At 36.7% G+C, this 24,192-nt stretch overlaps 6 protein-coding genes and 1 long non-coding RNA gene across 10 annotated transcripts; 6 read left to right on the forward strand and 1 right to left on the reverse strand.

Annotated features, from left to right (window-relative positions):
• The first annotated feature begins 252 nt into the window (after window positions 1-252).
• Window positions 253-1,717, forward strand: LOC130731146 (F-box protein PP2-B15-like). Its single transcript, XM_057583345.1, has 3 exons — window positions 253-737; window positions 868-986; window positions 1,103-1,717. Exons 1-3 carry the CDS (start codon window positions 483-485, stop codon window positions 1,620-1,622), a joined length of 894 nt encoding a protein of 297 aa, XP_057439328.1. The 5' UTR covers window positions 253-482; the 3' UTR covers window positions 1,623-1,717.
• A 1,343-nt stretch (window positions 1,718-3,060) lies between these two features.
• LOC130731149 (F-box protein PP2-B15-like) lies at window positions 3,061-5,452 on the forward strand. The gene is made up of 3 exons (XM_057583350.1): window positions 3,061-3,315; window positions 4,581-4,699; window positions 4,934-5,452. Exons 1-3 carry the CDS (start codon window positions 3,061-3,063, stop codon window positions 5,328-5,330), a joined length of 771 nt encoding a protein of 256 aa, XP_057439333.1. The 3' UTR covers window positions 5,331-5,452.
• Window positions 3,113-5,218, reverse strand: LOC130731150 (uncharacterized). Of its 3 annotated transcripts, XR_009016577.1 has the most exons (4): window positions 5,080-5,218; window positions 4,905-4,981; window positions 4,620-4,820; window positions 3,113-3,248 (listed from the first exon to the last, which is right to left on the reverse strand). It is a non-coding gene; the product is annotated as an uncharacterized LOC130731150 (long non-coding RNA). The 3 variants fall into 3 exon arrangements; XR_009016578.1 differs by lacking the exon at window positions 5,080-5,218 and having other exon boundaries at window positions 4,620-4,828; window positions 4,905-5,029; XR_009016576.1 differs by lacking the exon at window positions 5,080-5,218 and having other exon boundaries at window positions 4,905-4,997.
• Window positions 5,453-6,722: 1,270 nt separating the features above from the next.
• LOC130731147 (F-box/LRR-repeat protein 3) lies at window positions 6,723-11,720 on the forward strand. 2 transcript variants are annotated; one of them, XM_057583348.1, is made up of 7 exons: window positions 6,723-8,238; window positions 9,098-9,223; window positions 9,360-9,464; window positions 9,577-9,976; window positions 10,070-10,178; window positions 10,300-10,594; window positions 11,048-11,720. In XM_057583348.1, exons 1-7 carry the CDS (start codon window positions 7,615-7,617, stop codon window positions 11,291-11,293), a joined length of 1,905 nt encoding a protein of 634 aa, XP_057439331.1. In that variant the 5' UTR covers window positions 6,723-7,614; the 3' UTR covers window positions 11,294-11,720. The 2 variants fall into 2 exon arrangements, with proteins under 2 accessions (XP_057439331.1, XP_057439330.1); XM_057583347.1 differs by having other exon boundaries at window positions 6,726-8,238; window positions 10,070-10,199.
• Window positions 11,721-11,991: 271 nt separating this feature from the next.
• On the forward strand, window positions 11,992-15,204 carry LOC130731148 (putative pectinesterase/pectinesterase inhibitor 22). Its single transcript, XM_057583349.1, has 3 exons — window positions 11,992-12,447; window positions 12,686-13,252; window positions 14,097-15,204. Exons 1-3 carry the CDS (start codon window positions 12,048-12,050, stop codon window positions 14,765-14,767), a joined length of 1,638 nt encoding a protein of 545 aa, XP_057439332.1. The 5' UTR covers window positions 11,992-12,047; the 3' UTR covers window positions 14,768-15,204.
• A 97-nt stretch (window positions 15,205-15,301) lies between these two features.
• On the forward strand, window positions 15,302-16,890 carry LOC130732738 (probable UDP-glucosyl transferase 73B6). Its single transcript, XM_057584730.1, has one exon. It carries the CDS (start codon window positions 15,387-15,389, stop codon window positions 16,809-16,811), a length of 1,425 nt encoding a protein of 474 aa, XP_057440713.1. The 5' UTR covers window positions 15,302-15,386; the 3' UTR covers window positions 16,812-16,890.
• Window positions 16,891-17,463: 573 nt separating this feature from the next.
• Window positions 17,464-20,421, forward strand: LOC130731151 (probable pectinesterase/pectinesterase inhibitor 21). The gene is made up of 3 exons (XM_057583351.1): window positions 17,464-17,621; window positions 17,910-18,973; window positions 19,459-20,421. Exons 2-3 carry the CDS (start codon window positions 17,944-17,946, stop codon window positions 20,184-20,186), a joined length of 1,758 nt encoding a protein of 585 aa, XP_057439334.1. The 5' UTR covers window positions 17,464-17,621; window positions 17,910-17,943; the 3' UTR covers window positions 20,187-20,421.
• The last annotated feature ends 3,771 nt before the right edge of the window (window positions 20,422-24,192 follow it).

Genomic DNA, 24,192 nt, shown 5'->3' on the forward strand with positions numbered 1-24,192 from the left:
TTAACAAAACAATGAAATTCATTTAATTTTAAGAGTGGAAGAACCCAACTAATTAAAGAATTATGAGTGTCAAAGTCACATATTGTAAAACTACGGGACTAAAAATGTAAATAAACAAAAAACTAATAATATTTTTTAATAATTTCATATTATATTATATATAAATTATAATTTTAATCTATAATTTTCAAATAATAATTAGAACTACATAAGTTATTTATTTAAGCTCAATATTATGTCAAAAAAAATACCACTTTTAACAGCTGGAAACCGCAGCAAACTTGCCTCTATATAGAGAAAATGAAATGTCCATCATCTTCAAATCAAACCTTTCAAAAATCCACCACTTGCTCTAAAATATCTCTCTGATTTTGCTTCCATAGCATAAACCACCAAAGACATTACTATCCTATTCAGACAGAGGAGTGAAACATTATCTTCATTTCAATCCTTTCAAGAATCCCAAGGCATCTTGCTCCAACATGATATCATTGCCAGAAGATTGTGTTTCTGAAATCTTATCACACACATCTCCACCAGACGCATGCAGATTTTCTCTAGTTTCCTCCACCCTTCGCTCCGCCGCTGACTCCGACATGGTTTGGAGGAGCTTCTTACCCTCTGATTACGAGGACATTGTTTCCAGGGCTGTGAATCCTTCCGCTCTTCAATTCTCTTCTTACAAGCAACTCTTCCATGCACTTTGCAGCCCTCTTCTTCTTGATGGGGGTAATAAGGCACGTTACCTTCTTTCAATTCAATTCATTCCATGCTCTGTTTCTTGCTCTGTTTCATACTCTGTTCCATGCTCTGTTTCTTGCTCTGTTCTATGCTCTGCTCTGATTTTACTATGTTCCGCCTTCACAGAGCTTCAAATTGGATAAGCTTTCTGGTAAAAAATCTTACATCCTCTCAGCAAGGGATCTCTCAATAACATGGAGCAGCGACCCCATGTTCTGGAGCTGGAGATCAAACCCTGAATCAAGGTCATTAATTATTTTTAAAGTTTCAGCTTGTAATTCTAAGAATAACTTAGAAACACTGATATTGATTTTAATGAATTAAGATGTCTAATTCAGAGGGAAAATGGAAAATTTTGCAGATTCAGAGAGGTGGCTGAGCTGAGAACAGTGAATTGGTTGGAAATAGAAGGGAAAATCAGAACAGGGGTTCTGACTCCCAACACGTCATACGGGGCATATCTGATCATGAAAGTCTCACATAGAGGGTACGGGCTTGACTCTGCGCCGGCGGAGGTGTCGGTTGCGGTGGGGGGCAGAGTACTGCGGAGGGGGAAGGCGTATTTGGGGCAAAAAGATGAGAAGAAGGTGGAGATGGAGACTCTGTTTTATGGGAACCGAAGAGACATATTCAGAAACAGAGTGATCCAACTAGAGCAATTAGAAGAAGAAGGTAAAGATGGAGGGGTAATTCCAGTTCCAGGGAAGAGAGATGATGGGTGGATGGAAATTGAGCTAGGAGAATTTTTCAGTGGTGGTGGTGATGTTGAGATCAAGATGGGTCTGAGAGAAGTGGGGTATCAATTGAAGGGAGGTCTTGTTGTTGAAGGCATTGAAGTCAGGCCTAAACAAACTCAATCCACACAAAAAACAAAATGTTGAGCATAGATAGCTCATAACTTGTAATTTACATGAAAGTGTTATCTTTTTTTTTCTTGTAAAGTGTAAAAATGAAAGGAGTATTATGTTTTGTTTTAGTGTGTTTATGAAACCCAAAATCAATTCTAGTAGATAGTAGACTAAATCAATTATGAATGAAAATAATTAAAATGTTGATGTTTGAGAATCATTTTGTAGATATGATTTCATACTAGTAAGTAGTAGTGGTTCTTTTTTTAAATAATGTAAAAAATACTAAAAAATATAACAATTTACTTAAATAAATATAGTTTTTTTTTAAATGACTTAAATAAATATAGTTAAAAATTATCAACATGGGTACTTTGCGACGGAAATTTAATTTGTCACAAAATCCTTAGTTTGATATGACATTAGCGACGAAGAGGGAAATTCCGTCACAGATATGAACGAGCCTGTCAAATGTTCCGTCGCTAAATTCAATTTGCTTACAACGTATTTTGTAACGGACAAAATATCCGTCGCAAAATCGCTGACATGGACTTCGTGACGGATAAATATCCGTGGCAAGTTTCTGTGACGGATATATCCTCCGTCACAATTACGCTGACTTTCGTTTTGTGACGGTTGTTTTTCGTCGCAAGTCCTGTGACGTATTTGTTTAACACTGTGAACAGCCCAACAAGGATTTCGTGACGGAAGCATATTCCGTCGCAAAATCATTTTATAGGATTTATTAACAGATTTATATTCCGTCACAAACAATCAATTTCTCTTTTTGGTATACATTTTTTGTTATTGTTTTTTAAAAAACTGCATTTAATATAATCAAGTGAGATTTTATAATCTAATTTTACAATTTTATCCAACAAAAATCACGTTTTCATAAATACATTTCAAACGTACTTCACTTTTAACTCATTTTTAACGAAATCATAAGTTTTCTAACTCAAGTGTGAGATTTTATAATCAAATATCACACCGTTATCCAACAAAATTCACCTGAAAATGTATCCTAAACATATATACTTCACTTTAAGTTGACTCCTATTATCAATTTTAGCAAAATCATTAGTTTGAGCTTGGGAGAACGTCACAATGACAATTCAATGATTCAGAATTTTCGGACAGCATTCATATTATTTTCTTTTATAAAACAAAATAATTTCAAAGGTCAAACTTAATTAGATTTTCATGGAAGATGTTTCCGAATCTGACATGCACTCGTGATCTCTTGGATGTGCTCATATGGTGTCTCCATGTTGACATGCTTATGATGATAAAAAAGAATATGTCGTCATACTAACGATAGCATTGAACCGTGTCCCGCAAAGCACTATCTTGTGTATATTATATATAGAAGTAGAACTTGCCAATAATATGTACCCACTTGAAAATTTTGATTTGGTCTCTTCCATTCAAAGTTAATTTCAAAATAATTAAATTAACAAGTGTAGTGAATATGGAACTTCTACCTGAGGATTGTTTTGCACACATTTTGTCATTTACATCCCCTCAAGATGTGTGTAGATCCTTTCAAACCTCCTCCATTGTGAGGTCAATGGCGGATTCAGATAGTGTCTGGGAGAAATTTCTGCCACTATATTATCATGGTATTATTTCTAGGTTGGTGGTTCCTCTCTCATTGCCCTGTTCATCAAAGAAAGACTTATTTGTCAGGTTATGTAAGCCACAACTTGTTGACGACGGTAACAAGGTAACAATTTCTAATACTAATATCTTTTGTTTTCAATATTTGTTGATTTTCCAAATGATTCAACATGGTACTGATAGACACCACTAATAATGACATTTTCAAAATATAGGTCCACTTTCACTTTGTATTGATATGACACGATGGTTGCAAACAAACAGACCATCTTCATATTAATCTTTATATTTAAGAAACATGAAAAGTCTACATCGATCTATAATTTTATCCGTTACATTGATAGTTGATTATTACTTCTATCAATCAGATAAATACTAGGTCGAGTACCTTTGTCTATGTTTCTTTAGTTAAAGATTAATATATATATATATATATATATATATAGTGTGTGTGTGTGTAAAAATGCCCAAATACTTACATATATATAAGAATAATATTTATTTGTATTTTTAAAAATAAATATATTTATTATATATATTTAGAAAATAATAGATAAATTTATAGAAATGATTTAATTTATATGTATTGATAGTGTAAAAAGTTTTACACAGACATCTAATTACATCTCTCAATTTTCACATAATATGACAAATTGATGGATTCTAATTGAATGATTGTGTAAAAAAAATTATAGTGTCAATAATGCATAGTAATTAAGTTCATCTATGATAATATAATATTACATTAATATAACTAAAATAAGACCAAGATTTTATAGCAAAAAGAACATAGAGCACCCATCAAAGTGGGGAAACTTTGCTAGAAGTTTAGTTTAGGGTTGTTTGTGTATGCTCAGGCGGGGGAGTAAATATGAATTTAGTAAAATTAGTTTATATTTATTAAATTCATATTTACTCCACTGTCTGTGGATGCATAAATAGCCTTATAGGAATTTTCTATTTTTTTATGATATTTTTTAAAGTAAAATAAAAAATTAGAGGATTAAAGAAAATACATATTCATTGTATAAAAGAATTATTATTATTATATACATGAAAGAAATAGATAGCCTGGAAAAACTCTACCATCAGCAACACAAACATTAGTCTACACAAAAAAAAAAGGGCAAAAAATACTTTTTGATGTAGATGCAGAGTTGCAGACAATCAAATCCAATAAAAATAAACCTTAATTATTAAACTGGCAATCATAAATAATGATAATCAAAACTCAATGAAAGTGGAAACTCTGTATAATGGAAGGATGCTACAATTCATTCCAATAAGGTGAACAGAAATTGATGATTTAATTTCAAAATCAAACAGCAGCATTTGTGATAGTATTAACAATGATTTGTGAGTGACACACAGATGCTATCAATTGATAAAACATCAGGCAAAATATGTTACCTATTGAGCGCAAGGAAGCTTTCAATTGCATGGGGAAGCAGTCCTCTGTATTGGTCCTGGAAACCAGTTCAAGGCTCAAGGTATAACTAATCAGTACCTTTTTTTAAAAAAAAATTGGTTCCTTGAATTGTTCTTGCAAGTTCGAGCCAATATAACCATTATGAGCGACAAAGCTCTGCCTACAGCTTAAACTTGGAATATCTGCTTAACTTAAAACAACCTTGTGTCAGTTAATCTAGCGTTTGGTTGTAAAAAATTTACTATAAGATAGTAAGATATTACAACCTTAACCCCCTTTTGTGATTTGTGTGTAGGTTTGCAGAAGCTGCTGAACTCAGAACCATTTGCTGGCTAGAAATCACCTGTAGCATAAGCAGTGGAATGCTATCACCTGAAACAATTTACGAAGCTTATCTGAAAGTGAAAATCGCGGATCGTGCTTACGGGTTAGACTCGTTACCTTCAGAGGTGTGGGTGGAGGTTGGCAACCGCAAATCGAAAGGAACTGTATATATACGAAAGGGGAAAGCCTCTTGTCACTGCCAAAGTAGCGAGCATGATGAAGATGAATGGTTGGAGATTGAGTTGGGAAGTTTCTACACCAATTCTGATGATGAAGAGGTTAGAATGTGCCTCAAGGAGATCAAAGGTGTGCATTTGAAAGGTGGGCTAATAGTTGATGGAATTGAAATAAGGCCCAAACTGTTATAATTAAGGAGCTTCCATGTGTGGGTTGTCACATAACAACATCATAGTCATTACTCATTTGTGAAGTGGCATGACAATACTTGTTGTTTGGTTCATTCATGTGTATTAAAGTTAATGTAATTTTGACAAATCTGGGCCTAAATACAAAACATAGGCTTAGCGTGTTTGGTTCTACAATAGAAAGTCTCTTAAAAAAACGTTGCAGCACTCACTTCAATTTTTTTTACAACACTCTATCATTAATCGATTAAAAAATGTTTCTTGAGTCTTGATAATGTTGGTTTCACACATCATTATCAATGTGATGATAGACAACAATTTTCTTTCAAGCAAAAGATTTAAGATTAGTTAAACCTACTTAGAAAAGTTAGAGATGATAAAAGAGTAATTGAATTGGAGAGCAACATGTCAATTTTCTAGGTAATCTCCTTTTATCAATTATCATTGATTCTACATTTTAGCTATTTTCACATACTAGAATTAGAAGGTGGTTGACAAGTTTCAACATTTTAAATTCAGATAGGTTATAGATTTTAATGCTGGATAACAAACTATACATAAGCCCCCAAGATAAATCAGCTAAAGCGTAAATGTAATATTTAATCTATATGGATCTCTGCTTGGTTCTCATGGAACCATTTCTTCTACCACAATGCTCCGATCGCAATGAAGATAAATGTGAATGTTCATTATAAGGCCTTTTCATAAGGTCAGGAAATAGGAGCTTATACTAATGTTCATTTCGCTCACTTTGCAATTTTTTTATTTTCCCTCCTTCTTTCTAAGATCCGTTTCCTACATTTAAATAGAATAAAAATACAATAAAATAAAAAAAGAGTGTTTTCTTTTCCTTCCTAATCTGGTTCCGGTTTTAAATTCAAAACTGTTGGCTTCAGAAAAACAAGTGGGCTTTATTATACTTTAAAGTTTTAAACTTACATAATTTATATTATGCTCAGTTTTGCACTGACAAATCTCAAAATCATGTTATGATGTGGCCTTTTGTGAGCAATACAAGATCAATATTTTTTTAAGCAAATATAATATCAATATGTATACGCAATTATGCATTGACTAAATATGTACCGTTAATTGAGTGATATCTATTATAAATCTGGTTCACTATGGTCCCTAGTGACCATGGCTGAATCACAAAAGAAAAAAGTTTGAAATTTCTTTTCAAGACTGCGAAAATAGTAAAATAATTCTTACAAATATCATTTCCATCTTTTGACTATCGTAGGAAAGAACCCTTGAGAAACTCAAAGGTGGACATAGTATAATTCCAAAGTGTTATAGTTCTTACAAGACCATTGTTCATTTTCTGTTTCTTGCGGCAATTTGGGGACTCTGAAGATGGCGTAATGAGATGGTATTGGGGAGAAGACATGGACTGTTGAGTATGTTGAGGAGTGGATTCGTTAGGAGGTATGCTGCTTGACTTGGGAAGTAGGGGTTGTGTGAGAGCCAACATTTGATTTTGTGTGGTGGAAGCTCCCCCGGAAGAGTGTGTTTCACTTATGGTAGACGTAGCGTTTAATAGTGCACAAAGTTGTCATATGGGGATGGGAGGGGTGCTCAATGACTCCTCAGGTTCGTGATTGAACGGTTTCTTAACTCCTCAGGTTCGTGATGGAACGGTTTCTTAGCTGGTGCTAGTGGTGGAGATCCCTTTTCTGCTGAGATACAAGCTCTTACACTTTGTTTGGTAGGATAGAGAGATAGAGAAGAGAGAGGTTGAGTAGAGAGAAATATGTGAGAGATAGAGTAGATTTATTTGTTTGTTTGGTATGGTAGAGATAAAAAAGAGAGATATGAGAAATAATGATGTGGAAGAGAGAGAAAAAGTTGACTTTTAATTAAAATAATAATTTTAAATAAAAAAGTATCTCAGATGCGATGCAAATAGTGGTGTGGTGTGTTGTGATATAAGACAGATGAGAGCATAGTACATAACTACGGACATGGCCGTACCATACACCATGAAAGTGAAAGGAAACACATGCACCCTCCGAAATTAAATTCTGATTCTTCTTTCCCTCACATTCTATATCCATTTTCCATTATTCAACTTAGTCAAAGGTAACTTATACATACATACAATGAACCCACTGAAACCTCGTTGCAGTTGCAGTTGCAGATTACTACTTCGCACTCTCTCCAAACCCACCCATCACCCTCTTCTCCACCTTCGTCTCCTCTTCCTCTTCGTTCCCACCTAAACAAAAATTCAAACCATTTAACTTCAACTCAATTTGACCTTAAAATCTCCGAAGAAGATCTATTCATGTTCTCTGAATCCGTTTTCTGTCTCTTGACAGAGGACCTGCTCATCAGAATCCTCGACAAGCTCGGATCCGATCGGAAACCATGGCGGCTCGTGTGCAAGGAGTTTCTCCGGGTCGAGTCGTTGACCCGGAACAGTGTTCGGATCCTCCGGATCGAGTTCTTGCTCGGGTTACTTCAGAAGTGCTGCAATATTGAGACGCTGGACCTCTCGTGGTGTCCGAGGATCGATGATGGGACCGTGTCGGTTTTGCTGAGTCAGGGATCGCTGAGTTGGACTCGGGGACTACGGAGGCTGGTGCTGAGTCGCGCCACCGGGGTGGGGCATGTGGGGTTGGAGCTGTTGGTTCGGGCGTGTCCGCTGCTGGAGGCGGTTGACGTGTCGCACTGTTGGGGGTATGGGGACAGAGAGGCTGCTGCGCTATCGTGCGCCGCGAGGTTGAGGGAGCTCAACATGGATAAGTGTTTGGGGCTCACTGATATTGGGTTGGCCCAAATTGCTGTTGGGTGTAGCAGGTTGGAGTCATTGAGTTTGAAGTGGTGTTTGGAGATTTCTGATCTGGGTATTGATCTTCTTTGTAAGAAGTGCTTGGAATTGAAATCTCTGGATGTGTCGTATCTCAAGGTTAGTTGGTGTGTGAAATCATTAGGAATTGAAAATGATAGATAATAGGAATAAGACTCAGACAAATAAACCCCACAATTTTTTGTTCTTTTGTTACTACTACATGGGGCCGGTTGTATCACATATGACTCAGACAAATGGGTGATGGAGATTAGAGTTGCATGAAAAACTTTATGTGTCTAACTAACATCATTCTTATTGAAAATAGGTTGTGGTCACAACGTTGGCAGAATATAGTCACATGAGCAAACCTCTCCTCCACTGTCTAGCTTTATCATTATGGTATACAAAGTGCACTTTTTAGAATCCAAACAATGAATGCATTTGAGAGAAGCACTAACCAAATTCTTAATGTCATATTCTCGCTATTTCAATGAGGATATTTGAGGTGTTTTGGGTCATTACCCTTGAATTACTAATACCATGGTCAGAATGAGTTCCTCTTGCTCTTTAATGCATATAGCAATTGAAGAAGAGATAGATGTTCTGATTTCAGGTTTCCAAAATTTGAAAGCATTGCAGAATCAATAGAGTGTGAAGAACAAGTTATATGTTAATGTTGTGTAGACATCCCATTTCCACCTTATGCAAATTGGAAGAGAAAAGAGAGAAATGAGTGATATGATTTGTGATTTGACAGGAAATGCAGAGGGAAATAGGAAGAAAAATGTGTGGAAATGAGATGGGAGAGAAAGTGAGGTGTGAATATATCATTACTCGTCGCATAATCTGATGACTTAATTTTATTATTTATATCATTCATTACCTTACTCAAGCAATAAAGAAACTGTATTTGGTTAGAGTGTCAATTTTTTCTTCAAGTTTTATATTTAAGGATTTTAACATCTCACCTCTTTAGGTAACGAGTGAATCTTTACGATCAATAGCTTCTCTATTAAAGCTTGAGCGCTTAATTATGGTGGGATGTTATTTAGTGGATGATGTTGGATTGCGGTTTCTTGGAAATGGTTGCCCACTACTTAAGGTAATTATTTATTCTAGGTTGTAAGCTGTGACAAAAATGGTTTAGACATTAAAACTTAACTCAGTTGGATTGAGGAGGTTCTCTGTAGCATAATGTGTCTTTGATTTTGAGCAAGTTTTTTTTTAATGCATTTCAGACAATTGATGTATCAAGGTGTAATTGTGTTAGCTCATCTGGCGCAATATCTGTAATTACTGGACATCACGGTCTTGAGCAAATGGCTGCAGGATACTGCCTCTTTGTGAGTCTATATCTATCTAAATTCTCTATGTTTATATGATTTTGTATCATATATTTTAATATTTTTTCGTGATAAATTAAATATACACTAACACCCAACACATTTTTTAAAGGAGTTTTCAGCTCCTCTTGTTGATTGCTTGGAGACTTTAAAGTGTCTGAGCATAATTAGAATTGATGGTGTTCGAGTTTCTGACTTTATCCTCCAGACCATTGGGACCAATTGCAAATCTCTAGTAGAACTTGGTTTAAGCAAATGTACTGGGGTGACCGACATTGGAATTACGCAGATAGTATCTGGCTGTGGGAATTTGAAGATGATTGATTTGACATGTTGTCGTTACGTCAGTGATGCAGCCATCTCTGCAATAGCAGATTCTTGCCCATACCTTGTTTGTCTGAAGTTAGAGTCTTGTGACATGGTGACTGAGAATGGTCTTTATCGGCTTGGATCAAATTGCTTGCTGCTTGAAGAGCTTGATCTTACCGATTGCTCTGGCATGAATGACACAGGTGATTGGGGAAGTTCAATTCATAACACAGTATACTATTCTTGTTCAAATTTTCCGATTGTTCAATCTATTTCCAATATTTATCTTCATGCAGCACTCAAATATCTATCGAGGTGTTCAGAACTTGTAAGATTGAAGTTAGGATTATGCACAAACATATCAGACATAGGATTGGCACACATTGCTTTTAACTGCCCAAAAATGTCTGAACTTGATCTCTATCGGTAATTGAACTTCAGAGTCAATGTGGCTAATTGCTAATGATTCAACAAAGTTGCAAACAAATGGTGAATCCATATAACTCACTATGTTCTTTCATTGCAGCTGTGTATGTATTGGAGATGATGGACTAGCAGGACTCGCAGATAGATGCAAGAAGTTGATCAAGCTTAACGTGTCATATTGCAAAAGAATTACAGACAGGGGGATGGAGTATATCAGCCATCTGGCTGAACTATCTGATCTGGAGATGCGTGGGCTTTCAAGCATTACAAGCATTGGTGTAAAAGCAGTTGCAATCGGATGCACGAGATTAGCTGATTTAGATTTGAAACAATGCGAAAAAGTTGATGATTCAGGTTTTTGTGCCCTAGCTTTTTATTCACAAAATCTTCGGCAGGTCAGTGGTACTAGTTTTGCTCAAATTTATTTTTACTGTTCATAAGTCTTCTGTCTTACATAGAAGTCAGGCCTCTAATACATATATACATATAATTTTTTTTCTACACAAGAGACCACTAAATTGGAAGTATGTCCAACATTGAGCCTATGAAATTAAAAATGTGTCCCTGGCTTTGTTAATGTATAAGTTATATAATATTTTATAGATAGAATTTTTGGAAACTTGTTTTCAACAAGCAGTTTTTATTGCCCGCATGAGTATTTTTCAGATACTTTTCAACAATTAAAGCTTCTATTTATAATCTGTTCGGATAGATATGTTAATTTTTTCAAATAGGTTAAGCATTGATTTTTCTTTACACAAGACAGCTTAAAATGATTAAATAAGTGACTAATTGTTATGTTTGTCAATAGTTTTAGTTCTAACACAACATTGCGATGATGATGGCAGATAAATATGAGCTACTGCAACGTATCAGACGTGGCGTTGTTCCTGCTTATGGGTAACCTGAAACGGCTCCAGGACGCCAAACTGGTGCATCTTGCTAAAGTCACCGTACAAGGATTGGAACTTGCCCTTAGAGCTTGCTGTGGTAGGATTAAGAAGGTCAAACTGCAGAGTTCTCTCAGGTTCTTGCTTTCCTCAGAAATACTCGAGACATTCCACGCACGTAGGAGCAAGATCAGATGGGATTAGCCTCCACGCACGTAGGTGCAAGATCAGATGGGATTAGCCTCGCCATTCAAGTCACCGATAAAACATACTGTACTTGCTTTTCTTGGAAGTGAAAGTGACCTGCTTCATTGCTAATTTCTCTGGCATTTTCTTGTTGTGGAACAAATAGCAAAAGTAAAAGTAGAAAGTAGAAACACTTATGTTGTTGCCAATCTACTAAACAAAGCTAAAGCACGTTTAGTAATAGTTCACTCCAGTAGAAAATCAACGCTACGCAATGCCAAAGTAACTTGGATTGGAATCTGTACCAAGTTTTCTACAGCTAGGAAGCAAAGAATACTACTTTTGGAGAGCCTTCTTCTGTCTATTTTATATATTTATCAAGGTGTAGACAAATGACAATATGAACGATCCTAGAAGTGTGTTTTAACTTTTAATGTTAATTTAACATGAGAAGCTGCAATTATAGTTACACATCAAAAGGTAGAAACTGTGTGTGCATCACAGTGTAGAGAATGTGAGAATTATTCATTGTTGAGCTCAAGCTCAAAGCAGGGAATATCATGCCATGCCTCCTACAAAAGAAAGCATTAGAATAACTTGGGGACTTTGTCAAGAGAAAAAGCATAAAGGAGTGTGAATATTAAAACTCAGAAGAAAAATGCTTAACTTTGATAGCAAAAATTCTTACTTGCATTCCCGTGTATAAATAAAAGGTGCTAGGAAAGACAATGAGCACACTTATTGCCTTTCTGGTTCCCTGTCTCAACCAAAAATGGCCTTGGTTAATGCCCTTTTCATTCTCATGATGCTGCTGATTTTACCCTCATCATCCAAGTCCTTCTCAGATGAAATTCCCTCAGAAATCCAAACCCAAGACATGCAAGCCTTGATTGCACAAGCCTGCATGGACATTGAAAACCAAAACTCATGCCTCCAAAACATTCACAATGAGCTCACCAAGATTGGCCCTCCAAGCCCTACTTCAGTCCTGAGCGCTGCGCTCAGGACCACCCTCAATGAAGCACAAGGCGCCATTGACAACTTAACAAAGTTCAGCACATTCTCCGTCAGCAACCGCGAGCAAATAGCCATAGGAGATTGCAAGGAGCTCGTTGATTTCTCTGTCTCTGAGCTGGCATGGTCATTAGGGGAGATGAGGAGAATCCGAGCAGGTAACCATGGTAGTCAAAATCGTGATTAAAATTGCATAATTGCAGCGATTAATGGTGTCCTAAAATCGCATTTGTAATCCGAGCAGGTAACCATGGTAGTCAAAATCGTGGTATACCATAAGATTATCACACTAATTTTGCTGTAAAGTGTTTTTTTATGCTATTTTATGATTATGCGATCTACAGTTAACACCCCTTTCTGATTAAGGTCATAATCCCAATTTTGACTACAATGCAGGTGACACAAGCGTGCAATATGAGGGAAACCTAGAAGCTTGGCTAAGTGCAGCACTCAGTAACCAAGATACTTGCCTTGAAGGCTTTGAAGGAACTGATAGGCGTCTTGAGAGCTACATCAGTGGAAGCTTAACACAAGTCACACAGCTTATTAGCAATGTTCTGTCTTTGTACACTCAACTTCATGCCTTACCCTTCAGGCCTCCGAGGAACAATACTCATAAAACAAGTGAAAGTTTGGATTTGGATTCGGAGTTTCCTGAGTGGATGACTGAGGGTGATCAAGAGCTCCTTAGATCCAAGCCGCACCGTTCGCGTGCAGACGCGGTTGTGGCATTGGATGGGAGCGGTCACTACCGCACAATCACAGAAGCTGTGAATGCAGCACCGAGTCATAGCAACAGGAGGTATGTTATATATGTGAAGAAGGGACTCTACAGGGAGAATGTGGACATGAAGAGGAAGATGACCAATATTATGCTCGTTGGTGATGGTATTGGCCAAACCATCATCACAAGCAACCGGAATTTCATGCAAGGATGGACCACTTTTCGGACTGCCACAGTTGGTAAGTAAACTAACACCACATAACAACCTCTTGGAGCATCTTTATATTAACGTTTTGCAAGTGTTAGAAATGATTCCCTATTACGAATCTCATAATCAACTCTATCAGAGAAAAATTAATTTTGGACGACAATATTGAGATATGAGAATTATTTTGGAGAATTGATTTCAATCCCGAAATCAATTCTGCTAAAATGTAGAAAGAGTAGGTTATGCGTGGAACATAACCAATTCTAAAATTTAACAACTCAATTTCATAATATTACCCTACAAATACCAGTTTTTTTCACAAATGTACCTTCTTTTTTTCATTGGAAAGATAAATTGCATCCGTTAGAGATTGAACCCTGGACCTTCCCTACCCAACCCGCATGTCCTCTAGCTATTTCGCCAAAACCAATTTTATTTAAAATCAATTGTGACTAAGGTGATCCAAAGCACTCACAATATTCATTTTTGGGTGTTCGATGTTTTTTTCTGAGTTTGATCCAACTAACATTGTGCCTCCGTGTGATTTCACAATTGCACTTCATATCATACAAATATCACTTTCACTTAACCAAATATAAATTACTTCACTTTAACTATGATCAATTTTATGAAAATGAATTTCCATAATCAATTTTGACACTAATCTAAAGTTCATGTTTGGCTTATGTGACCAGCTTCTAGGTCACATCATTAGTTCTTAGAAATGTAAGCTGATACAAACATATTATAGTCATATATGTTATATGTGACTATAGTAATAACCATTTACTAGAGCTACATATACACAAAGTACTACTTCCAATCTTGATTGAAGTAATAATTGACTCATGCATATTTGTAAATGTAATATGTAGCTGTATCTGGGAAAGGTTTCATTGCGAGGGACATGTCATTCAGAAACACTGCTGGTCCAGTAAACCACCAAGCTGTGGCACTGCGTGTTGATTCAGACCAATCCGCATTCTACAGGTGCAGCATTGAAGGCTTCCAAGACACCCTCTACGCCCACTCCCTCCGACAGTTCTACCGCGAATGTGAAATCTACGGCACCATAGACTTCATCTTTGGCAATGGCGCGGCGGTGCTGCAAAACTGCAAGATCTACACCAGGGCCCCACTTCCATTACAGAAGGTAACCGTCACGGCCCAAGGAAGAAAAAGCCCACACCAGAGCACCGGGTTTACGATCCAAGATAGCTTCATTCTTGCGACCCAGCCCACGTATTTGGGCCGGCCCTGGAAGCAGTACTCGAGGACGGTTTACATTAACACGTACATGAGTGGGATGGTGCAACCTCGAGGTTGGCTCGAGTGGTTTGGGGACTTTGCCTTGACCACATTGTGGTATGGTGAGTATAGGAATTATGGACCTGGCGCTTCGCTCGCAGGCCGGGTCAAGTGGCCCGGTTATCATATCATGAAAGATGCTGCTACTGCTAGCTATTTTACGGTTCAGCGCTTCATTCACGGGGACTCGTGGTTGCCGGGTACTGGGGTCAAGTTCACTGCAGGCTTGACCAATTGACTTATTTTGTTCACCATTGCACTAGTATTTGTAGACCAAAACTAGTAAGTTACCATCCTCCATTTTTTATTATATGAATAATTGTACCACTTTCTTTGGTTGATTGAGGAGGAATAGATAAACTTTTAGTACATGGGTGGATGTTTAATTAGGAGTTAAGATCATTATGCATCCCCCTCTTTTATAGGGTATATATATAGATATATGTATGCATATACATTTTTTACATCAAATATTAGTAATGGGAGTTTTTTTCTTTTTGAAATAAGTTATGGGAGTTGATATTCTTATAAAATGGTCCCAATCCCTTTTCAAATGCTAACTGCTCATTTACTCCAAGTAAAACATAGTAAAGCTTATGTTAATACCAATTGTAAACGGTGCAAAAACTGTTAGACGTGCACAATGAATGAATATTGTAACTTGTATGTCATTAATCTTTCATTTCTACCGTATGGATGTGGATTGAATGTCCAATTTTGCTCCTATTATAAATTGTTCACACTCTAAAGTGAGGCAAATAGCATACGGAAATACTTCCCTTCCTGCATTTATCTTCTTCCAGTTTGGGTTTAAAGCTGTGCCAATTTGCTTTCTTCCTGTAAATTTTATTCTGGTAATGAGAAAGATGGGTGGTGATGAATGTCATCATCCTCTACACATATTCTTCTTTCCTTTCCTTGCTTCGGGTCATATTATCCCTACGGTTGATATGGCCAAATCATTTGCTGCAAAGGGTGTGAAGGCCACCATAATCACCACACCCCTCAATGCACCTTTAATCTCCAAAGCAATACAAAAATCCAAAACTACTATTCATATCCAAACCATAGAGTTCCCTAATGTAGAGGATGGTTTACCCAAAGGGTGTGAAAATATGGACTCTCTCCCTTCACCATTTTTGGTTCCAACTTTCATTAAGGCTACTAGATTGTTTCAAGAACCCTTTGAGCAACTTTTGCTTCAGCAACACCCAAATTGTGTGATTGCTGATGTGCTTTTCCCATGGGCAACTGATTCTACTGCCAAATTCGCAATTCCGCGGCTCGTCTTCCATGGGACTAGTTTTTTTTCTCTCTGTGCCAATGAGTGTATAAGACTCTACAACCCTTGCAAGAATGTTTCATCTGATACAGAAACCTTCATCATCCCTAATCTCCCTGGTCAGATTAAATTGACAAGGATGCAAATGCCAGGAACAGACTTTTTCAAATTCTTGGAGGAAGTGACGGAATCAGAAGTGAGGAGCTATGGGGTGGTTGTTAACAGCTTTTATGAACTTGAAGGGGTTTATGCTGATCATTACAGGAATGTGATTGGGAGAAAAGCATGGCACATTGGTCCACTTTCTCTTTGCAGCCGCAACGACAATATCAAACAAAAAGCAACTAGAGGAAAAGAGGCATCTATTGATCAGTACGAGTGCCTGAAATGGCTTGACACGAAGAAACAAAATTCAGTTGTTTACATATGCTTTGGAAGCATGCCAAGATTTCCAGGTTTTCTACTTAGAGAAATTGCCATGGGTCTTGAGGCATCAGGGAAGCCATTCATTTGGGTGGTGAGGGAAGGAGGAGAGGAAGATGCATCAGATGAATTATTGAATATTGAAGAACGGCTACAAGGTAAGGGACTAATTATAAAAGGTTGGGCACCTCAAGTGTTGATTCTTGAACACGAAGCAATTGGCGCGTTTGTGACTCATTGTGGATGGAACTCAACCTTGGAAGCAGTGGTTGCGGGGGTGCCCATAGTGACTTGGCCTATTGTTGCTGAGCAATTTTACAATGAGAAGTTGGTAACTGAGGTGCTTCAAATTGGGGTGCCTGTTGGAGCTAAAAAATGGGGACCTTTGGAGGAGGATAGGGTGAAATGGGATGAGGTGGAGAAGGCTTTGAGGAAGATAATGGAAGGGGAAGAAGCAGAGGAAATAAGGAACAAGGCGAAGGTGTTGTCGAAGCAAGCTATGCATGCTGTGGAAGAAGGAGGATCATCTTGCTCAGATTTGAATGCTTTAATTGATGAGTTGGGTTTGCTTAATTGATTACTGATGAGGATCAGTTTAGTTTTATGTTTACTAGTGTGGAAATTGATTTTCTACTGTGCAAATCAATTTTTGGGTGTTTAAGGTTATCTTTAAGCTATAATTATTGTATTAAGTTACAAATCATATACTAATAAAGAATAATTTTACATATAAATTCGCTAAACAGGAATACATAACCACATATGGATTTGTGGTGATTTTTAACGTCCACGATCCGTGTTTTATGCTTTTTAATACTTATGCATTGTGGCAATTAAAAACTATCATAAATATGTGTGTTGGTTCTATGTCACCACTTTGCAAATGTACATGATGAACCAAAAACATATTTGTCGCTTAATACTATAAAAGAAGCTAAATCCGTGTGCCTGAATTGCGGAAGAAATAAAACGCAAGTCACTAGCTATAGAGAGCATCAAGGGTGAAATATTGTCCATTTGTGGTAAATAGCTGCTAAATAAGGGTTGGTGTTTAGTTCCCTAAGCTAAAACCTCCAAAGATGTTCAACAAGAAGAAAGTTTTACCATATATAGCGTGTCATTTCCGTGTCTCATCTTATTCATTTATAGTAAAACGATAAGAGCCTCTTAGTTAGCCAAACCTCCAAACCTCACATTCTGGCAACAGAGATAACCACCAACCCTTGAAATGGTTCCTTCTTCTAAATATAAATAAATACACATATATATTCCCCATCACAAAATTCACATATGCACTCTCCGGAGGGCTAGCTTTCGACGGAGAATTACACCGCCTGAGCAAGTCCTTTTTCATTTCATTTCACCCAGCAGCTCCTATTCGTGCCTAGTAAGTATACATCACAAATCAACACTAATCATTTTCTTGTTCAATCAATACAAATTTGAAGGCTTGTATAAGAAAAATACATGGATGATGAGAACATAACATCACATATATGCTTTTTAAGCAATATGGTTTGGGTAGAGAAGAGATTTTGATTCTTTACACATCGATTTCTTTTGCTTTTTTTACTGATGAATTTTATTTTATTTTCAAAAGCAAAATATCTATTGTATTCAATAGAAGTCGAGATACTAATCAATTTAATTATTTCTCATTCTCATGTATGCTCAGGTGTTTGTTAATCAGGAGCTGCTAATTATTAAAAATGACTGGGGGAGATGCCCAAAAGAGGAAGAGAATCGCCATAATTGGAGTCTCCACCTTCTTGCTGGTGGCCATGGTGGTGGCGGTCACAGTTAGTGTCGGCTTCGGCAAGGATGGAGCCAACGCAGATTCAAAAGAAAACAGCAAATCCAGCGTGTCTTCATCAATGAAAGCCGTGAAAACTCTATGCGCACCCACAGATTACAAGAAGGATTGCGAGGAGAGTCTATCATCACACGCCGGAAACATCACCGACCCAAGAGAGCTCATCAAAATTGCGTTCAACGTGACCATCGCCCGAATCGGGGAAGGTTTGGAGAAATCGCAATTGTTGCAAGAAGCTGAAAAAGACCCAAGAACCAAAGAGGCTCTCGACACATGTAAGGACCTCATGCACCTCTCAATCGAGGAGTTCAAGAGATCTCTCGAGAGGTTTGGAAAGTTTGACCTCAACAACCTCGACAGCATCCTAACAAGCCTCAAGGTTTGGCTCAGTGGTGCCATAACATACCAAGAGACATGTTTGGATGCGTTTGAGAACACCACAAGCGATGCTGGTCATAAAATGGCAACCGCTTTGCAAACCGCCATGCGTATGAGCAGCAATGGTTTGTCCATCATCACTGAACTCTCCAAGACTCTTACTGAGATGCACGTGACCAAGCCTGCTGGGCGCCGCCTTTTGAAGGAGGGTGGGGACAACGAGTTTGAGCTTCCCGAATGGGTTGATGACCGTGTTGGTGTTAGGAGACTTCTGCGTATGACTGCACGAAAGCTCAGCGCGCACGTGGTTGTGGCTAAGGATGGGAGTGGAAACTTCACCACCATCAGCGAGGCATTGAAGCATGTGCCCAAGAAGAACATGAAGCCATTCATTATCTACATCAAGGAGGGGGTTTACAACGAGTATGTTGAGGTTGCAAGAAACATGACCCATGTTGTTTTTGTTGGTGATGGTGGTAAGAAGACACGGATCACTGGCAGCAAAAACTTTGTGGATGGGGTTGGTACCTTCAGAACCGCCAGTTCTGGTATGTGTTTATCTTTCGTGCTTATAGACCCGAATTATCTAAATTCACTAGTAATTGACAAGATTTTAACATTATTATTGCTAGCAACTAGTTCCTTTCTTCGATCTTTCATCTTTTCCTTGCATGAAAGGGTGATGAATATGATCGTTATAATTAATCTTACCTAAGTGATTTTTAATTGATATGGCACAGTTTGATTGATGAGAAATAAAATGAGACACTAAACAAGGACAAAATATCTTAATCTTGAAAGAGGGATCAAAATCCTTTGTCAACATTTGGTGTTCGTTCCTTAACCTGCCAATAAAATTGTCAAAATGTCATTTAAAAATCACTAATATTGTAAGTTTAAAAATAATTGTCATATTCAAGCATTTTTAATTGACAATATTATTTAGGAATAGTGATTTCGAATAAGTGTGTTATCAACACAACTCAAGCATAATCATAAGTTGGCAACTCAAAAAATTTGTGCATGTGTGCAGCTATTCTTGGAGATTACTTTGTTGGAATTGGTGTCGGATTTGAGAATTCCGCTGGAGCTGCAAAACATCAAGCAGTAGCTTTGAGGGTTCAAGCTGACAAGTCCATCTTCTACAAATGCAGAATGGACGGGTTCCAAGACACACTCTATGCTCACACCATGCGTCAATTCTACAGGGATTGCATCATTTCAGGCACCATCGACTTCGTCTTCGGTGATGCTGTGGCTGTTATGCAGAACTGCACTTTCGTTGTCCGAAAGCCACTAGAAAACCAGCAATGCATTGTGACCGCACAAGGAAGGAAAGAGAGGAACCAGCCATCAGGAATAGTCATCCAAGGAGGTTCCATCGTGTCAGATCCCAAATACTTCCCTGTCAGGTTTGACAACAAGGCCTACTTGGCACGTCCATGGAAGAATTTCTCAAGAACCATCTTCATGGACACCTACATTGGAGACCTGATCACACCCGATGGTTACATGCCATGGCAGTTAATGGATGGAACCTTAGCTGGAATGGACACTTGCTACTACGCTGAGTTCAACAACCGTGGACCCGGTTCAGACCAGTCCAAGCGTGTGAAATGGCCAGGGGTCAAGACCCTAACATCAGACGTTGCTATCAGTTTCTCGCCATCTAGATTCTTCCACGGAGATGACTGGATCAAGGTTACTAGAGTACCTTACAACCCTGGCAAGGTCACATTATCCCCCAGTACTCATCATTAATTGATGTTACTAATTCGTTCATATTCGAGAGAGTGCGTGGATATATATTGTTGCGAGCGAAGAAGACTAGTACTAATTATTAATGCTTGTGTTGTTCCATCTTTGTATTTTGTCTTCTGATCATCCATTTGTTCAATGGTTTGAAGTGAGTGTGTGTATTTGTACTCTCATTTTATGCCACAATTCCCAAACCACGGGTGATCGATCATGCTTGTATAGATTCGCAATTACGTTACCTTTTTTTTTCCTAGATTAACATAATTGCGTAACTAAAATCCCCTTTGTTCACGATTTTCATCTTAAATGACTTGTTATTGGTAAGTTTCTCGTATGAATTTAAGTATATGTAAAAGAAAAAAAATTGGTAAATGACGCAAAGAAAAAACAAAACAAATGCCTGAGATGATGAACACCGAACCTATCCGCTAGCAGCAGCACCTCCAAACCAGAAGGGGGTTGGATAAGAAACAAAAGATAAATTATTGTTGATGAATATATATATACGAGTAAGTAGCCCGTGCAATGCACGGGTAATTTTAAAACTATTTTTAATGTTTTTATTTTTATCTTTTTAAAGTAATTGTTAAAAATGAATAAATATTTAAAATACGTCATAATATTTAGGCATGTGTTATAATGATATATCGAAGTAAACAAAAATAACCAAAAGTAAAATCAAGATAGATCACATAACTAATATTAAAATTGATTGTTTACTTGATACCAAAACAAACAATGTAATTACGTTTTTATAACCACATAAATAGCAAGACATGCAACATATACTAATTAGCAAAAGACTCAATGCAATTAAGATCTTATTTCACTTCCCTATCTTAACACGTTTCCACTCCTTAATTGAGGAAGTTTGTGCTGGAGAATTTTCCGCTATGTCCGAACAATCAAGATTTTGATGTGACATATTTTTCATAGGAGTACCATCATGCGAGATAACAATTTAAGTTGTTTTCACTTGTAATAGAAATACCACCCTGAAAATACAGACCACATACTGATAGAGATTTTTTCTTATCATTATTATATTGAGATATATATGTGCAAACAATGAAAAAAACCTTACAAAGTCAGTGTGATGCTTTTGAATTGATGAAGTATTTACATCAATACTACTTATTTCAGAGAATCCTAAAAAAAGAAAATCAGATAAGTAAAAAGAACAAAAAGATATTAATTAATATGTTAGAAGCAAGAAGAGATTACAGGACAACAGATCCAAAAATAATTCAAAGAGGATAAAGAAAGCTGTGCAGCAAGAAGAGGACACCAGGATGTAAGAGGAGAAGATCCAGGTGCGAACTACCAAATAACAATTGAGTCTGCGAGGAAGGAAAATAGATAAGAAAAGATCCTTGATGTTAAATTAAAAATAGAGAGTGAAGAGAAGTAAGATATTTATGTTAACATCAAATAATAATTAAACTCTTGGCACAAAAGGGTTAGCGGTATAATGAGATACAAAAGCCAATCCTAATCTGAGCAAGATTCAAAAAAGTTTTCTAGAGCATATCTAGGATGTTGAGAATCACGAAAAGAAAACCGGTTATGACCTGTTCACAAACTACCCTTCCATAATAAGTTCACATTGGTATTCTATATGAAGATGAGCATACTTTATCAGCATCCAAGATACCTTGTAACTAATACAGATCACACAGTGATTAAGTTCAAGCGCAAGTAATACATGAACACACTTTCCACCAACATCGATTTAAGGCCGTTGGAAGAAGTGAATAAAAAATTAAAAAATGCTTAACAAAGCAGTCACGCATAGAGGAGCAAAGGTCCAAAATGACTCATTAAACAAAAGCTTTCAGTTCTTGCAACTAAAACATATGCATAGGTTAAAATGAATACATGAATACCCCTCTAATTGAAGAAAGAACAAAAATATGTGAATGTTAACCCAAGAGGGCTTAGTGTACATATCAGAGACAGGTAAGTGAGGGTCAAACTCTATATCTCTTTGAAAAAAAAAATCAAGAAGTGAGATCAATTAACCAATGCAAAGGCCAAATATACAGTTTATTGATTGTTAATCAGCATTAGAAAATTGGTTAATGGGATAGCATTTTGCATTTATAAGAAAAGCAAGTAACAATCTTTTGAACCATCAAGAATAAATGAATGATAATGCCAAAACAATTTCAAGATTTCAAATTTGCAGCCTTCTGCTTTAGTCTTGCTTGCATGAAATAAAATCAAACCAGACCATCAAGAAATTCAATTACCAATTCCAATTTTATCAGTTAGAGCTACCACATCATCATTCATAATCATCAAAATAATTTCTTTCAACCGGAAGATGGACCAAGAAAGTTTTGAACGTGGCATTATAATAACAAAGAAGCATAGAGAAAAAGTTCTGGGAAAGAACCTCAGAAAACACTCCCTTCACTGTACCATTGATCGTTATTTTCCAAACCCAAGAATCACCGATTCACTCACAGAGACACAATCAGTCAATCACAGAGAGAAAGAGTTCAGGGAAAGAACCTCTGAAAAATGACTTGACCCACGCACGAATTCAAAATTCGAAATTGAAAAAAATTCAAATCAATCCCTGAAATCTCGCATTGCAGAATTAAAATTCATTGTTGAGAGAATTAATTTTTTGAAATTGGGACAGTGAAAAGGTTTGGAATGGTGTAGACTGGAGAGTGAGGGAACCGAATCAGATTTGGAACTGATTAAAGATGGAATCGCTAATTGAAAGATTTGAAATTGAAGAAATTAGGGATTGAGAGATTTGAATGAAGGAGAGATCCTCAAAATTAGGGATTCGAAGAGGGAAAGAGTTGGGGTTGAGTAGCTTGAAAGTTGAAACGGAGTACCGAACAAAGGAAACCAAGGTGCATGTTATGCGCGTGATATACACGCCTCAATAAAATATGAGAGAGAACAATTAAATTCAATTAAGAAGATAACGTGGCATTTCCTGAGGGAGTGTGTGTTTTGAGTGCCTCACTCTCCAGAGTGAGGTCTCAAAATTATTAGATAACACAGTGGATATAAACATTTTAAATATCTTGTATATTTTGTGTGACAGATATCTTGTGTATACTTTTTAATAAATTAGAAAAAATCAAAAAAATAGAAGCCATACTACTATTTATCATATACTAATTACATAAAATTACTTTTCAAAAAAAAAATTACATAAAATTAGCTTACAGAAAGTAATTAAGAGATCATGAGGTTAAAATGTTAGTCAAATTATTCACAATAGTTTATTATAAAAGCATGATCACTAAGCATTATTAATTAAGGCATTATTTAATGTCCACCACTTAAATAGGTGGTGTGTACTAAGTTTCATCTCTAATATGAGTACTCCACATCAATTACTATTTGAATGCTAGCCATTAGGTAGTGAGAAAACCAAATTAAAAGATCCATTACAAGATGTAATTTTGAGCTAGAGTGCATTTTAAATCCAAACAATTACACAATACTACACAACCAATTACCGATGAAAAATTACATATGGTTAATTGACTGATTTACCGTCGCTACAACATTTTTTCATGAAAAAAAGTAATTTACCGACAATCTAGACCGTAAGTAAGTAGTATTTTATAGCATTTTACCGACATTAACGATGGTCTTCACACTACTGAGGAGTATTAACGACGAATGTGTCCACCAATTTAATCCCCAGCCGTTCCTATCATCCAATACTGACCACGTTCTGACTATACTATCCTTTAAAAAAATCAAAGAATGGTGAAATCCCTCATTAAACACACACGAAAAAACCTTTGCTATTAATTAGTGATAGTTTTTGCGACGGACAAAAATTGACATCACTAAATATTTAAAGAGGATTTTATTTTCCGTCGCTAACTGAGACAAAAACATATCGTCAGCAAAGTATTTTACCTAGCACTAATCATCAAGTTGCACTAATCACACAGTTTAATGCATATACACTATCATACATTAATTTATGAAAATAATTTTACTGAATTAAATTTAAAAAAACAAT

This window comes from Lotus japonicus, chromosome 1 (assembly GCF_012489685.1).
Source record: "Lotus japonicus ecotype B-129 chromosome 1, LjGifu_v1.2".
In the NCBI taxonomy this organism is placed as follows: Eukaryota; Viridiplantae; Streptophyta; class Magnoliopsida; order Fabales; family Fabaceae; genus Lotus; species Lotus japonicus.